The following is a 16,985-nucleotide window of genomic DNA, read 5'->3' on the forward strand; positions in this document are numbered from 1 at the left end:
GTGCCTCACAAATCTATGTTACTCTGTCCTGTTGCACTCTGGGATAAATACCATCTATGTTTAAGTATTTGTTTGTTATGAGTCCAATCAACCTATCTAGGACTTCCATCTCATTTATAACAAAGTCACGGGTAGTGTGGAGATAGTTCCATTTCAACATGAATGAGTAACAGTACAGGATTAAGTAAACTCTGCAAAATTCTTCACATTGCAACTCCCTAATCAATCTTACACAAACCTGTTTTAGAACAGGAACTGAATAAAGCTTACTAAAAATAGTAAATTTTGCAGAAATCTGCACGTAGTCTCCAAAAAATACATGCATCAGAAATGAATTGCCATAATTTCCACTGCAGGCGCCATAAGCATAGCAAATTGTCCTGTGAACCAATGTTCCCTTTGGGCCATATGGCCCATTCAAAAATACGTGCATCCGCAGCTTTTGCATTTAAAGGCCGGTGAGCTGGCTGCACAGGAGCTCCAGAGTGCTGTGCAGCTTAAAGAGAATATTGTTGTGAACTGGTACATGCATGAGGCATAATAAAACCATCTGCACCTTTGGAAAGTATTGTTTTTGTCCTGATGCAACAAAAGTAGCTGCTGCAGAAAGGTTCAAATTCCTGGAGCCTTCCATTCAGATTCCTGGGGCATTGGAATCAGTTATGATATAAGACTGAGCTAGATCAATCCCATAATACCTGAACAGAGCTGGGGCCTTTATCTTTGTAGGGTAGTTAACAGAGCAATAGGGATAGTTTAAACTATGTTGGAGAGTGGGAGGGAAAAAAAGAGTAGAGCAGGGCAGCTTGGAAGGAAAAGTAAGCATTAGGTGTAAACATAGAAACATAGAAGATAGGAGCAGGAGTAGGCCATTCGGCCCCTCGAGCCTGCTCCGCCATTCAATGCGATCATGGCTGATCACCCAAATTCAGTACCCTGTCCCCTGCTTTCTCCCCATATCCCTTGATCCCTTTAGCTTTAAGAAATATCTCTAACTCCTTCTTGAATATATTTAATGAATTGGCCTCAACTGCCTTCTGTGGTAGAGAATTCCACAGGTTAACCACTCTCTGGGTGAAGAAATTCCTCCTCATTTCAGTACTAAATGGCTTACCCCTTATCCTTAGACTGTGACCCCTGGTTCTGACTCCCCCCAGCATCGGGAACATCCTGCATCTAGTCTGTCTATTCCTGTTAGAATTTTATAAGTTTCAATGAGATCCTCTCTCAGTCTTCTAAACTCTAGCGAATATAAGCCTAATCGACCCAATCTCTCTTCACACGTCATTCCTGCCACTACAGGGAATATGCAGATAGAAAAGGTTGAAAGTGGTTAAGCAAGACTAGATTAGTAAAGAATAAGCACTAGAAAGGCAAAAACATTGCCAAACTAAGGGAATCCAAATTGAAAAAATATGTATAGTAATGCACAGGGTATAAGAAAACAAAAGTGGGAAACAGAAATCATCGATTAAAATGGAAAATCAACCACACAACAGCAGTAACTGAGACATGGTTGCAGCTAAGTCAGGATTGGCAACCAAGTATTCTTGGGTATAAAACTTACAGGGAAGAATGAAAGGGAGGTGGGGTCATTGCACTAATTAGAGGTTATCATTGCACCAGAGAGTAAGAATTGAGGTCCAAACAAAATCCCTTTGAATTGAGCTGAGGAATAGTAAGGTGCCAGTCACATTAGAGAGTAGAGTACATACCGAACAGTGGAAAGGAAATTGAAGCATGTATCAACAAGAGAGTTATAATTGAAAATGGTTTTAATTACCCAAAAATAGACTTGGAAACATGTGATGAACGAGGGATTTTTTTTCCTCTAGCAGCATGGTCGCAATAGTTTTCTCAGTCATGATGCTGCTATCCCAATAAGGAACAAAGCACTACCTGACCTGGTTCTAGGTAATGAAGTAGAACACACAGGTGACCTAAATATAATTAGGTTCAATGCAAGAACAGAAAAGGAAACAGAAAAGTCAAGGACAAGGGCAACTGACTGAGCAAAAAAAAAGCAAATTACAGTGAGACAAAAAAGGGGAATTTACAAAGATTAAATGGAAGGAAACATTGGCAAATAGAACCATACATCAGTAATGGTAAATATTTAAAGAGGAGATAAAAAGCATTAAAATCAAATACATTCCAATAAGGAAGGCTGGAGTTTCTTGAATGAATAGGAAGATAAGATCAAATTTGAAACATGAAACCTAGGACAAATATAATTATATGATGAAAGCTATAAAAAGGCAAGTTATAAAGGCTGAGGTTGGTATGAAATTAACAAATAGCAAAGGACAATAAAAAGGCTTTCTACATTAGCAGCAACAGGATAGTCAAGGTAGGGATTGCACCACGAAGAGATAAAGGAGGCAAACTTGTAGTGGCGTACAAGGGACCGGCAGTCACGCTAAATAAGTGCTTTGCCCAACTTTTTACCTAAGAGGTAAGTACAGTATTGGGATTGTAGAGCCACCAGAGGTTATTATTTAAAGAGAAATGGTAAAACAAAAGTTCCTCAAACTTAAGGTAAACAAATCAGAATCATGATTGGTTTACATTCAAGGATCCTGTGGGATGGTAGCAAAGTAATAGCTTAGGATTTGACCACAATTTTCCAAACTTATGTATAGGGAAATGGTGCCAGAGAAAATTATAGGCCAGTTAGTCTTACTTCAGTAAATAAGAGTCTCTAATACAGAATTAAATTATTAAACTTGGATAACCACGAGTTAGAGGGCCAGCCAGCACGGATTCCAAAAGGCAGATCATGCTTCAGCAACCTTATAGAATCCTTCAAAGTAACAATAGAGGATAGATATAGTATGTGGTTTATAGGATTTGAGAAGCATTTGCTAAGGTATCACAAAGAAAATGATAACCACATGCAGAGAGAGAAAGCAAAAAGTGTAGGGCAGAGGGAAGTTTCGCAGATAAATATATTCAGTGCATGGTATTCCACAGGGGACAGTGTTGGGGCTGCTCATATATTTACAGGAATATAATACAATTTCATTTCACTACCACTCACCATCCTCATACCTCTACATTGACTCATTCAAAATAAAATACTGTATGTATTCTACTCTTTAGCCCAGAGGTTTGATCCACCAATGTAGATATTGTACACGGGAGCTTGGGCCAGGGGGAGGGGGGAGTGCTGAAGAAAAAAAAAACAAGAGCTGGATGATGGAGGTAAGACAGTGATGTCAGTGAGAGCTGCAGGCCCAAAGAAAGGGAGTTGGAGAGTTAGGGGTACAGATTTTTTTCCAGGGGTAAGAGATGGTAGAGGGCTGTAGAAGGAAGTGTATGCTGAAAGAGAAGGCGGCATGATTGGAAATAGCTCTTAACTGATTCCAATCATGGAAGTGATATGGGATCACATTACATTAAGGTCAAGGAGAATAGATATGGGTAGGAGTGTATGTGGATGGTAAGGTTGAGGAAGGTCAGAAAATTGTTAACACGTGGATATCTGATTACAATGAGGTCATGAATAAGATTGGCGCACAAGCAGTGCCACAGCAAAGCACAATTTTAAACTAAATTTAAACTTTCCACTTCTGTCCTTCGATTTAAAAAATATTTTTTGTTGAGCTGAATTTTAGCAAATACTATTTTTTTTTTTTTTTTTTTTTTAAGTTGCAACACATACCTTTAGAAACTGCTCAAATTAAGTGTGTGTTTGTGGTCAGGGTCATCTTCCTCATAACTTATATGTTAAGTCCTGAGTTACCTTTGGGCAATGCCGGGCGTAAATACTTGGTTGACATTTCGTTGCAGGTTTTTTCAGAACTTTTTTTTCTTCCTTCTAGAAACTGAAAGGCTATCTTTAATCAAACATAAAATTAATCTGAAATTTAGAACACTTTCACTCACCCATTAATTATTTCTTTGGACTCTCCACGAATGAAGAATTCACGTTCAGGGGTTATAATGCAGAGTGCATTCTTCTGACCAGTCTTGGGTTCAGCATCAATGACATCTGTACATTGGTTCATGTTAACTGTCCCTTGTGGCAGGGTGCTTGGCTGAAAGACAAGACAAAAAAATATTATGGTCAACAACACTACCAACTTGAACACACTCAATACAACCAACAGCAATATCCCTTGCAGCAGTAATGTTACAGGAAACTCTCGTTTAAACAGCACCTAAAAATCCGGAATTCTCTATTAGCCGGCAAAATTCTCACTCCGAAAACACCACCTCAATAACCGGAAATGTTGCCGAGTCCGAGTCTCCTGCGGTGACCGAGTCAGTCAGTGGGGGTAGTTCTCCAAACTGCCACTACTCGGCTTCTTGGCGCTGTCGGAAGTCCGAACACCTCAATACCCCTGTAACAGGAGCCTGACTCTCCCGTGCTGCCGGTAGTCTCTTCTGATCTGCCATTTTACAGGGGTACTGTGTGTCTCCCACGCTGCTGGTAGTCACTGCATTGCATTACCCTCAACTGGCAGTACTGTACTTAATCAAGCATCTTCCACCATCCATTTAACACAACATTCTGTAGGTGAGTACCCAATTACTGTATACTGCACATTTCTTGATTTTTTTTATTTTTGTTTGTTAAAAGTAGCCTTGGTAGATAACCCCCTCAGTCATCCGGAAATTTTAATCAACCGGCAACACGCCGGTCCCGTCAGTGCCGGATACCAAAGAGTTTCCTGTATAATACATTATTATTATTACATCAGAAAGCTTGTAGAGGTATAAAATACTATATGAAATAGAGAAAGTAAACTGAAAACAATACACTTGGGCAGAAAAACAAGAGGGATGCAAGTTCACGCTAGAAGTATTTTTACACAGAGGAAGACCAGCAGCTGGGATGGGTAGCCAAGGTTACCTCAGACCCTTGGCACAAAGGAGACCAAGTCGACCTTTTAAATCTAGCTCGAATATTAATAATAGTCCTAAGCACATTTCATCACTGAACAATGTGTGTCCAATTCTCTTACATGACTAAATCAAACAGGATTACCAGAGCTAAATAAAAGCACTACTCCTGCACAACCAGAAATGATGCTGAGGTGGGGAAGCAATGGGAGAAAATAAAATGTGGACCTTGGTGCAAAAGCATCAACACCTGCAATAAGGCTGGTGGCAGTTTAGTGTTGTTTATAATCTAAATTTCATCTATAAACATACATCTGTTATCAAATGGGAACATCAGAAAATGAATTTAAACAATGATTGAAATAGGTGGTCAGCAACTAGAGTCCTACTCGAATCCTAACATACCTTTAGAGCTTAATTTAAATATCCAAGTTGCACCGCACAACATGGATATCAGCTCTATTAATAGCCAACACTTGAGACAAGTTTCAAAATATGTAAAAGAACTTGCATTTTCAAAGCACCTTTCACAGTCTTAGGACGTCCAAATATGTTTCACAGCTAATGAATTATTTGTGAATGTAGTTCCTGTTATGTAGGCAGTGGATAGACAGTGTAATCAAGTTCCCTGATAAAACCATTAGGTATGGCTCAATATTTTGGGGGGGGGGGGGGGGGAATTAGTACAAACATGTTTTAAAATTTGAGCTTATGAAAATTAATATATTGTACAGATAATGAAATGGTTGAAATGCAAGCATCTACAGGTTTTTGTGTGTTTCACACCTTTACAATCATTTAATGAAATGGCAATTCAACTGCATTGGAAAAAGACAAATGTACTTATTGATGTTAAGCTGATACTTAACATGCAATATTCTGTTGAACAATTAAGTAAATTAGTATACTGCTGATGCGCCATCAATTACTCAAAAGACTGAGGTTAAGCGAGTAACAACCAGGCTTTTATTAACTAAAGAATGAAGGTCTTGTCTCGAGTGGTCGACCCGTCCAGAATACTAAGGGACTGGGAGGTAGTCACTTATATACCTGGAATAGTGGGAGGAGTCAGCCGAGGCATGTCCAGACCTGTACCTAGTGGAATACACATTACACATACAGACAGGTATACAGTGGTTTACCACATTCACCCCTTGTTTAAAAAGGAGTCCGGCGGGGTGAAGTGTATTTAAAAGTTCGTGTATTGGAGTCTCTCCGGAGGTCTTGTCTGCTGCTGTGATCGACGTGGCGACGGGAGGGGTGGTGGAGCTTCCGGCGTTGCGTCCCGTGTAGGCTGGGGTCCTGGAGTGTAGTCCTCGTGGGTGACGGTCCAAGGCGAGCTGGCTGCTGGGGTTGGATATCGGGTCGTGGGGGGGGGGGGGAGGGTGGTAATGGGTAGTGGGTTACAGCGGTCCCCGAGGGTGCGAGGTCTCGTATGGAGACTGTGTCCTCCCGCCCGTCCGGGTACGCAATGTAAGCGTACTGGGGGTTGGCGTGGAGGAGGTCGACCCTCTCGACCAGGGGGTCCGTCTTATTGGCCCTCACGTGTCTTCTCAGTAGTACCGGCCCTGGGGACGTCAGCCATGGCGGTAACGATGTCCCCGATGTGGACTTCCTTGGGAAGACAAACATTTTCTCGTGAGGGGTGGCATTGGTGGCAGTGCAGAGCAGTGACCGAATCGAGTGGAGCGCATCGGGGAGCACCTCCTGCCAGCGGGAGGTCGGAAGGCCCCTAGACTTTAAGGCTAGTAGGGCGGCCTTCCAAACTGTTGCATTCTCTCTTTCCACCTGTCCGTTCCCCCGGGGGTTGTAACTGGTGGTCCTGCTTGTGGCTATACCCCTAGCGAGCAGGTACTGGCGGAGTTCGTCGCTCATAAACGATGAGCCCCGGTCGCTATGGATATAGCTGGGGAAACCGAACAGGGTGAAGAGGCTGTTCAGATTTAATGACCGTGGCACTGGTCGTGTCCGAGCAGGGGATAGCGAACGGGAAACGGGAGTACTCGTCAATGATGTTGAGGAAGTACACATTGCGGTCGGAGGAGGGGAGAGGCCCTTTAAAATCGACGCTCAGGCGTTCGAAAGGGCGGGTGGCTTTTATCAGGTGGGCTCTGTCTGGTCTATAAAAGTGCGGTTTGCACTCAGCGCAGACTTGGCAGTTCTTGGTCATGGTCCTGACCTCCTCGATGGAGTAAGGCAGGTTGCGGGCCTTGATGAAGTGGAAGAACCTGGTGACCCCCGGGTGGCAGAGGTCATTGTGGAAGGCCCTCAGCCTATCGATCTGCACGCTGGCGCAGGTGCCACGCGATAGGGCATCTGGGGGTTCATTGAGCTTCCCAGGCCGGTACAAGATCTCGTAGTTGTAGGTGGAAAGTTCGATTCTCCACCTCAAGATCTTGTCATTTTTGATTTTGCCCCTCTGCTTGTTGTTGAACATAAAAGCAACTGAACGCTGGTCAGTGAACAGGGTAAATCGTTTTCCGGCCAGGTAGTGCCTCCAATGACGCACAGCCTCCACAATAGCCTGGGCCTCCTTCTCGACCGCGGGGTGTCTGGTCTCCGGGCCCTGGAGGGTTCGTGAGAAGAATGCCACAGGTCTCCCCGCCTGATTAAGGGTGGCGGCCAGGGCGAAGTCGGACGCATCGCTTTCCACCTGGAAGGGGATGGATTCGTCCACTGCGTGCATGGTGGCTTTGGCAATGTCCTCCTTGATACAGTGGAAGGCCAAGCGGGCCTCTGCCGTCAGGGGAAAAGAGGTGGATTTGATCAGCGGACGGGCTTTGTCTGCATAGTAGGGGACCCACTGGGCGTAGTAGGAAAAAAACCCTAGGCACCTCTTCAGGGCTTTTAGGCAGTGGGGCAGTGGGAGTTCCATAAGGGGACGCATCCGGTCCGGGTCGGGACCGATGACCCCATGTTCCACAACACAGCCAAGGATGGCGAGGCGGTCTGTGCGGAATATGCACTTCTCCGTGTTATATGTCAGGTTCAGGAGTTGGGCGGTGCGGAGGAATTTCTCGAGGTTTGCGTCATGGTCCTGCAAGTCATGGCCGCAGATGGTCACATTGTCTAGGTAAGGGAAAGTGGCCTGCAGCGCGTTTTGATCGACCATCCGGTCCATCGCCCTTTGGAAGACGGAGACCCCCGTTGGTAACGCCGAAGGGAACCCTAAGGAAGTGATAGAGGCGGCCGTTTGCCTCAAAAGCAGTATACTGGCGGTCTTCAGGGCGGATGGGGAGCTGGTGGTACGCTGATTTCAGGTCAATGGTCGAAAAGACATGGTACTGCGCGATCTGGTTGACCATGTCAGCTATGCGGGGGAGTGGGTAGGCGTCCAGCAGGGTGTAGCGGTTTATTGTTTGGCTGTAGTCGATGACCAGGCGTTGTTTCTCGCCGGTCTTAACGACCACAACCTGGGCTCGCCAGAGGCTGGAGCTGCCCTCAATAATCCCCTCCTTCAGGAGCCGCTCCACTTCGGTTTTGATGAAAACCCTGTCCCCGGCACTGTATCGCCTGCTCTTTGTGGCGATGGGCTTACAGTCGGGGGTGAGGTTAGCAAACAGTAGGGGGGGTGGGACTCAGTGTGGAGAGGTTGCATCTGGTGCGCAGCGGGCAATTTGGAGGCTGCTGGCTACGGACTGTGAGTGGGGGGAGGGGGCCACCATACGCCATCGTAACGCTTTTGAGGTGGCACTGGAAATCCAACCCCAGTAGGACGGCAGCGCAGAGGTCGGGCAGGACCAGGAGTTTAAAATTATTGAACACAGTCCCGTCTACTACTAGTGTCACCACGCAGTAGCCGCCAATGTCCGCTGACTGGGACTCGGAGGCCATAGAAATCCGCTGGTGCGCAGGCAAGACTGGGAGAGAGCAACGCCGCACCATGTCGGGGTGGATGAAGCTCTCTGTGCTCCCGGAGTCAAAAAGGCAGTTTATTGCATGGCCGTTTACCTTAACGTCCATTTTGGACCGAGCTAGTTGGTGCGGTCTCGTTTGGTCCAGCGTAACAGAGGCCAGCGTAGGGGTCAGTGTGTCGCTGCGGGTATCAGATGGGGGGGGGGGTTGGCGGTCTGCTGCGTCCCGGCTGGTGTCCAAGATGGCGGCGTCCATGTGGCTGGAGTCGTCCAAGATGGCTGCTGCTGCGGTGGTTCGCACATGGCTGGGGAGGCCCAAGATGGCGGCCCGCACGGGGCGCTGTTGGGGGCCCAAGATGGCGGCTCGCCCGGCCCACACGCGGCGCTGCTGGCGTTCGGGGTGGCTTTGGCCTTGCAGACGCTGGCGTAGTGTCCCTTTTTCCCGCAGCCCGAGCAGGTCGCATTCTTTGCCGGGCAGCGCGCTCTGGGGTGTTTGGCCTGGCCACAGAAGTAGCATTGCTGGCCTTGGGGTACTGCTGTCTGGCTTTGGGACACTGCTGCGGTAGTTGGGCCGTTGTTGGGCTGTGGCTGGGGTGGCACGGTGCTATGGGGCTGTCCTACCGTGTCCCAGGTTGTCGTTCCCCGCGGCGTCCACGGTGTAGAGGAGTAGGCATCCATGCCCCGGTAGGCTGCGTCCAGCGTTAGAGCGATTTCGGAGGCTTTGTCGAGGGTGAGGTCACTCTGCTCCAGTAGTCGCTGTCGGGTGTAGTTGGACCTGTGGCCCGCTACGAAGGCATCCCGGATCAGTTCCTCCGTGTACTTAGCGGGCGTTACCGCCTTACACCCACAGGCCCGGCCAAGCACGGACAGTGCTTGGAGGTATTCCTCAGTCGATTCCCCAGGTTGTTGCTTGTGACTCCCCAGAAGGTGCCTGGCGTATACTTCGTTCACAGGGCGCGTGTACTGGGTCTTGAGGAGCTGGAGGGCGGCTGTGTACGAGGTCGCGTCCCGGATGACTGAGTACACTCGGTGGTTCACCTTGGAGATCAGGACAGACAGTTTGTCCGCATCCGTTTCGACCGCAGTGGAGGCAGTCAGGAATGTCTCGAAGCACGTGAGCCAGTGAGCAAACTTGTTGGAAGCGTCCGCTTCCCGACTGTCCAGGTCCAGGCATGCTGGTGTGAGGATCTTCTCCATTATAAAAAATTTAGTTAATAAAATTGATGCGCCATCAATTACTCAAAAGACTGAGGTTAAGCGAGTAACAACCAGGCTTTTATTAACTAAAGAATGAAGGTCTTGTCTCGAGTGGTCGACCCGTCCAGAATACTAAGGGACTGGGAGGTAGTCACTTATATACCTGGAATAGTGGGAGGAGTCAGCCGAGGCATGTCCAGACCTGTACCTAGTGGAATACACATTACACATACAGACAGGTATACAGTGGTTTACCACAACTGCCATATTTTTTTAAAATGCTTGATCATCATGGGAGAGGTACTACAGCATGCCCCCTCCCCTCACCTCACGCTTTGTGTGTGTGGTTTTAGCCATCTCAGTCTGCTTACTTCCTGGCCACCACCAAAACCACAAGATGCCAGGGACCATCCAGGCATGTATCTCCCTTCTGGTTGTCTCCCCTCCCTTTTGGGTGAGGCCACAGCTTCAGCTAGGTGCAGTGCCGATGGAGTATCGAGCAAAATGAGACTTAGATCTGCAGTTGTCCCTGCTTTGTACCACCGAACACTTGGATGCCAATTTCAGTGCCACTGAAAGGCACTGCCCAGTACCATGCTCATTTTTATTCACATGAAGGATACTGCCAGTCTTCCAATTCCTTGAAGACTGTGTGTGAGGAATGCACTCTACATTTATCTTCCCCACAAAACTATTATATTCTGATAGGCAGGTGAAACGTTAGCTTGCCCACATGGTTGCTTAGAGCTCAGTGAGAAATGGAAGATGTAACCAGATCAGGACTTGTAACACTTCCTTTCCCAGTAAACTTTGTAGAAAAATACTACAAGGGCTTCAACTTTTCAACAGCTATCCTAATAAGCAATATGGCCTCTTGTTTAACACTGGTTATCAATGCATTGTAGAAAAATCTCCTTTGAAAAGAATATTGGTTTAATATTCGTCATCCAGCTGGATGGAACTGCACTCGCCTGGTTCCATTCTTATCTCTCTAATCGTAGCCAGAGAATCATCTGCAACGGCTTCTCTTCCCGTTCCCGCATCGTTACCTCAGGTGTCCCCCGAGGATCTATCCTTGGCCCTCTCCTATTTCTCATTTACATGTTGCCCCTTGGCGACATCATCTGAAAACACAGCGTCAGTTTCCACATGTATGCTGACGACATCCAGCTCTACCTCACCACCACATCTCTGGACCCCTCCACGGTCTCTAAATTGTCAGACTACATGTCCAACATACAGTTCTAGCTGTGCAAAAATTTTCTCCAATTAAATATTGGGAAGACCGAAGCTCTTATTTTCGGTCCCCGCCACAAACTCCGTTCCCTAACCACCGACTCCATCCCTCTCCCTAACATCTGTCTGAGGCTGAACCACACTGTTCGCAACCTTGGTGTCATATCTGACCCTGAAATGAGCTTCCGACCACATAGCTGCAGCATAACTAAGACCGCCTATTTCCACCTCCGTAACATCGCCCGCCTCCGCCTCAGCTCATCCGCTGCTGAAACCCTCATCCATGCCTTTATTACCTCTAGACTTGACTAGTCCAATGCACTCCTGGCTGGCCTCCCACATTCTACCTTATGTAAACTTGAGGTGATCCAAAACTCGGCTGCCCGTGTCCTAATTCGCACCAAGTCCAGTTCACCCATCACCCCTGTGCTCGCTGACCTACATTGGCTCCTAGTTAAGCCTCGATTTCAAAATTCTCATCCTTATTTTCAAATCCCTCCATGGCCTCGCCCCTCCCGATCTCTAGAATGTCCTCTAGTCACACAACCCCACCACCCCGCCCAGATATCTGTGCTCCTTTAATTCTGCCCTCTTGAGCATCCCTGATTATAATCACTCAACCATTGGGGGCCATGCCTTCTGTTGCCTAGGCCCCAAGCTCTGGAATTCTCTACCTAAACCTCTCTACCTTTCTTTCCTCCTTTAAGACGCTCCTTCCTCTTTGACCAAGCTTTTGGCCACTTGCCCTAATTTCTCCTTATGTGCCTCAGTGTCAAATTTTGCATCTTATAATACTCCTGTGAAGCACCTTGGGACGTTTTACTATGTTAAAGATGCTATATAATCATAGTATCATAAGGTTTAGATTAGCTATGGAAAAGGACAGGGAGCAATCTAGAATAAAAATACTTAATTGGGGGAAGGCAAATTTCAGTGGGTTGAGAACGGATCTGGCCCGGGTAAATTGGCATCAAAGATTGGCAGGCTAAACTGTAGTGGAACAATGGGCTCCCTTTAAAGAGGAAATAGTTCAGATACAGTCGAGGTACATTCCTACTAGGGGAAAAGGTAGGGTAACTAAAGTCAAAACTCCCTGGATAACGAAAGAGATAGAGAGCAAAATGAAGCAGAAAGAGAGCACATATGGCAGATGTCAGGTCGAGAATACATCCGAGAATCAGGCTAAATATAGAAAGTTCAGAGGAGAAAGGTGAAAAAGAAAATAAGAGGGGCAAAGAGAGGGTATGAGAATAGAATGGCAGCTAACATAAAAGGTAATCCATAAGTCTTTGATAGGCATATAAATAGTAAATGGGTAATAAGAGTAGGGGTGGGGCCGATAGGGACCAAAAAGGAGACCTATACATGGAGGCAGAGGGTATAGCTGCATGGAGGCAGAGGGTATGGCTGAGGTACTAAATGAGTACTTTGCATCTGTTTTCACCAGGAAGAGGATGCTGCCATAGACATAGTAAAGGAGGAGGTAGAGGAGATACTGAATGGGATAAGAATTGATAAAGACGAGATATTAGAAAGGCTAGCTGCAGTTCAAGTAGATAAGTCACTAGGACCAGATGGGATGCATCCTAGGAAATGAAGGAAAAAAATCAGGAGGTACTGGCCATAATCTGCCAATCCTCCTTAGAAATGGGGGTGGTGCCAGAGGACTGGAGAATTGCAAATGTTACACCCTTGTTCAAAAAAGGGTGTAAAGATAAACCCAGCAACTACAGGCCAGTCAGTTTAACCTCGGTAGTGGGGAAGCTTTTAGAAACAATAATCAGGGATAAAATTAACAGTCACTTGGACAAGTGTGGATTAATTAAGGAAAGCCAGCACAGATTTGTTAAAGGCAAATCGTGTTTAACCAACTTGATAGAGCTTTTTGATGAGGTAACAGAGAGGGTTGATGAGGGCAATGCAGTTGACGTGGTGTACATGGATTTCCAAAAGACATTCAACAAAGGGCCACATAATAGGCTTGCCAGCAAAGTTGATGCCCATGGAATAAAAGGGACAGTGGCAGCATGGATACAAAATTGGCTAAGTGACAGGAAACAAAGAGTAGTGGTGAACGGTTGTTTTTCAGACTGGAGGAAGGTATACAGTGGTGTTTCCTCAGGGGTCGGTACTAGAACCACTGCTTTTCTTGATATATATTAATGACTTGGATGTGGGTGTACAGGGCACAATTTCAAAATTTGCAGATGACACAGAACTTGGAAGTATAGTGAATAGTGAGGATAGTGTTAGACTTCAAGAGGACATAGACAGGCTGGTGGAATGGCGGACACATGGCAGATGAAATTTAATGCAGAAAAGTGTGAATTGATACATTTTGGTAGAAAGAATGAGGAGCAGAAATATAAACTAAAGGCTGCAATCCTAAAGGGGGTGCGTGAACAGAGAGACTTGGGGGTATATGTGCACAAATCATTGAAGGTGGCAGGGCAGGTTGAGAAAGCAGTTAAAAAAGCTTACAGGATCCTGGGCTTCATGAATAAAAGCATGGAAATGATGATGAACCTGTATAAAACACTGGTTTGGCCTCAACTGGAGTATTGTGCCCAATTTTAGGAAGGATGTGAAGGCCTTAAGAGAGGGTGCAGAAAAGATTTACAAGAATGATTCCAAGGATGAGGGACTTCAGTTACGTGGATAGACTGGAGAAGCTGGGGTTGTTCCTTAGAGCAGAGAAGATTGAGAGGCGATTTGATAGATGTGTTCAAAATCATAAGGAGTCTGGACGGACTAGATAGAGGGAAACTGTTCCTATTGGCAGAAGGGTCGAGAACCAGGAGCCACAGATTTAAGGTGATTGGCAAAAGAACCAAAGGCAACATAAGAAAATACTTTTTTTACTCAGCGAGTGGTTAGGATTTAGAATGCACTGCCTGAAAGAGTGGTGGAGGCAGACTCAATCACGGCTTTCAAAAGGGAGTTGGATAAGTACCTGAAAGCAAAACTTTTGCAGGGCTACGGGGAAAAGGGTGGGGAAATGGGACTAGCTGAGGTGCTCTTGCAGAGAGCTAGCACGGGCTCGACGGGCCAAATGGTCTTCTTCCATGCTGTAACCATTCTATGATTCTATAAATACAAGTTGTTGTAATGCAGTGCAATACACTTGTGTGATACTTCTAATTCATTCCCTCAAATTGTTCCCATCGATGATAAATCTACAACCACCAGTACTCTACTGCAGAGCCGACAAAAGTTTTATTAAAAACTATCTATAACTGTACTGCTGGGTGTTTATTACAGCTAAAGCGGGCATGGTATGAAAAGTTCACATTATCTGTAATTACATTTTAGGAAATACTAAGTGGGGAAACCAACAGATTCACACGATCTGTAAAGTCCGCGCCTCAATAATACACGGACTTCGGGAGAACAGTTTAACAGGTACTTTACTGAACAAGAGGCAGCTTGAAACTGAAACTACAGAAGCCTGCTAGGGCCTTTTATACAGGGGTGGTCACTGCCGGTACTGCAGTCTAAGACCAGTTATTCCCTTAAAGGTACATACACAACACTATCACCATTACATTTTACTGAAATTCCATTGACGTTACTGTTTTGAATAGGGAGAGATGAAATGCTCACCCTAAACGGTACTTCCCTCCACTCTTCATTGCCCAATACAGGTATCAGACTAAATATAAAGTGGGAATTTATGTGGTGTTGATCAAGGTTGCATGGTCTGAATAGTTCTGTGTATTAGTGAACATTGTTTACTAGTACAAATTAGCTAATCATAAACTTATTGCTAACACAACCAATTAAATAGTTGCCGCCACAGTAGCTTGAGATGAAGTCATGAAAGGAAAGAAAAGGTTTGTAACCAAAGCTTTTTAAGTCAATAAGCGTTGAACAACAGTGAAGGATTTTTCCTAGTTCATGAGCTGCCGGCATTAAGATATGGGACTAGATTTTTAACTGCATCCGGCAGAAATTCACTCTGCAAGCTATCCCACTGCAGGAAGGTTAAGTTTTAAAATTCAGTCATTTTGAAGTTGAGATATTGTGTTAACTTGCAATTCCACTCTGCTTTGGGGGCAGCAGTGGAGAAATAGAAGTAAAATCCTACTGGAATAGAGCAAATCTCAAAAACTGCTAGCATCAAAATCTAACTCCGACAGAGACTAACTTCTCCCCTTCCAGAGGGCACTTAGGCTATTCAGAGATGTGACCAGAAAATCCGAGCAGATATCTTAACAATCCTGCACTTCAAGCAAAACTGCTCACCCTTAAACGGTTGAACCAAACGACTTTCATTTTTTATTAACAGATCGTATAATGGATGCTATTTCTGTTGAATATATGGATTGCACTGCAGAAAGCAAGAAGAACACAGCCTGTGTAAGCTTGCAAAGGGAGACGCTTTGGTTTCTCAGATGAACTTTGAGGACTGTCCTGTATCATAACAAAGGCCAGTGGCCACCAGGGCGTGCCCCAATGCATGCAATGTTTGTGGTTAAGAAACATAAGGTATTAGATACTGATCTTAGTGACTGGAGGTTACTCACATGCTAACCTCCATCAATGTCATATTATAATCATACAGGAAACTTTCGGTTAACCGGCTCCTAAATAACCAGAAATGTCGGTTAACCGGCAAAATTCAGGAGTAGGTTCAGGTAACTTTTATTACTTTTTTTACTCCATTTGTTGTTGTGCAAGGGTGTAGCTGCAGCTGTTGCTAAGCTACAGAGATGCTTGCAACTTGTGCCAATTGTTCTGAAGCTGTTGCTAAGCAACAGGGTTTGTTGCTTTATACGGAGCTCTGAGCTCCGTATCTTTTACTATAGCGTTCGGTTATCCGGAATTTTTGATGAACTGGCACCACGTCGGTACCGTCCGTGCCGGATACCAGAAAGTTTCCTGTATTGTGCTTTTTTTTTTTTTTAAAATCAGAAAAACTGCCTTTGGTTTGTATTGTAGAAAACAAAGAATGGCTACGTTTCTTTTATTCCATTGGGTTTCAACCAAGACATGCCTATTCCTTTCAAACAATCAAATTTACTAATATATCTCGTCACTAAACTCTGTAGGTCAATAAAACAATAGAAAAAGCAAAACTTTTGTCTCCTTCAAACTGCTACTTAGGCAGGCCTTTGTGAAGCAAATTACAATTTCTAGAAACATTGAGAGAATTTGTAGTTTCATTTCTTGATCCACAACCTGCCACATAATTAAAAAACAACAGCAGGCTGTGCACGTATCTTTATTTTTTAAACTCTCAGGTGGGATCATATTAATCTGCATATCTTGAGGCCCAAGTACTGTACTTGGCACAAGCCTCGATAACACGCAACAGGCATGGTGCAGGATCATGGAGACTTTACAGTAATTTAGTAAGGACTCAAAATTAAAACTACGACATATTACAGGAAGCGATTTGTTTGGTTTTCCCATAAGCAATAAAGCTGCTCTATATATAGACCATTCAACTACTGCAAGGAGGGCTTATATCCACAAGTGAAATGCAGCAGAAACTGGGTCAGTCAGCTGCTTGCAAAAGCAGTCAAACCTCACAGATTTCCATTTGTCTGGTAATCTGAAGGACACTCGTTTCTCCAATGACATGGTTTACAGCACCAGCGGCAAGTCCCACAGGGATCCCGACACTGCTAGACTGCACGTAATATTGAAAAGTGTGTGCAAAGCTTCAGAAACGCTGCAATCTAGTTCTTCCCTTTTAACAAAAAATATGGATTTCTGCAAGTGGCCATTACTATACCAGTCCATTACCAGCCCACCAGATGTACATCTCTTCAATTCCATTTTGCCCTTGAAATAGGTTGCATCATTTTGAACCACTGCAACATACAAAATGTTTGATTACTTCAC

The 16,985-nt window shown here is 45.2% G+C and overlaps 1 protein-coding gene across 5 annotated transcripts in view; it reads right to left on the reverse strand.

Moving 5' to 3' along the window:
• The window catches only part of LOC147102652 (uncharacterized), a 449,465-nt gene that overhangs the window by 261,856 nt on the left and 170,624 nt on the right, over positions 1–16,985 (reverse strand). For 4 of the 5 annotated variants that reach the window (XM_085963336.1, XM_085963337.1, XM_085963338.1 and 1 more), the window contains one exon: positions 3,889–4,040. In XM_085963336.1, coding sequence (XP_085819462.1) covers positions 3,889–4,040 — 152 coding nt within the window. Of the gene's footprint in view, positions 1–1,783; positions 1,961–3,888; positions 4,041–16,985 lie in introns of those variants that run through there. The other variant, XM_085963340.1, reaches the window with a different exon arrangement.

Source organism: Somniosus microcephalus, chromosome 21, assembly GCF_052327205.1.
Source record: "Somniosus microcephalus isolate GS21.2 chromosome 21, FLI_Smic_1.0, whole genome shotgun sequence".
Classification (NCBI taxonomy): Eukaryota; Metazoa; Chordata; class Chondrichthyes; order Squaliformes; family Somniosidae; genus Somniosus; species Somniosus microcephalus.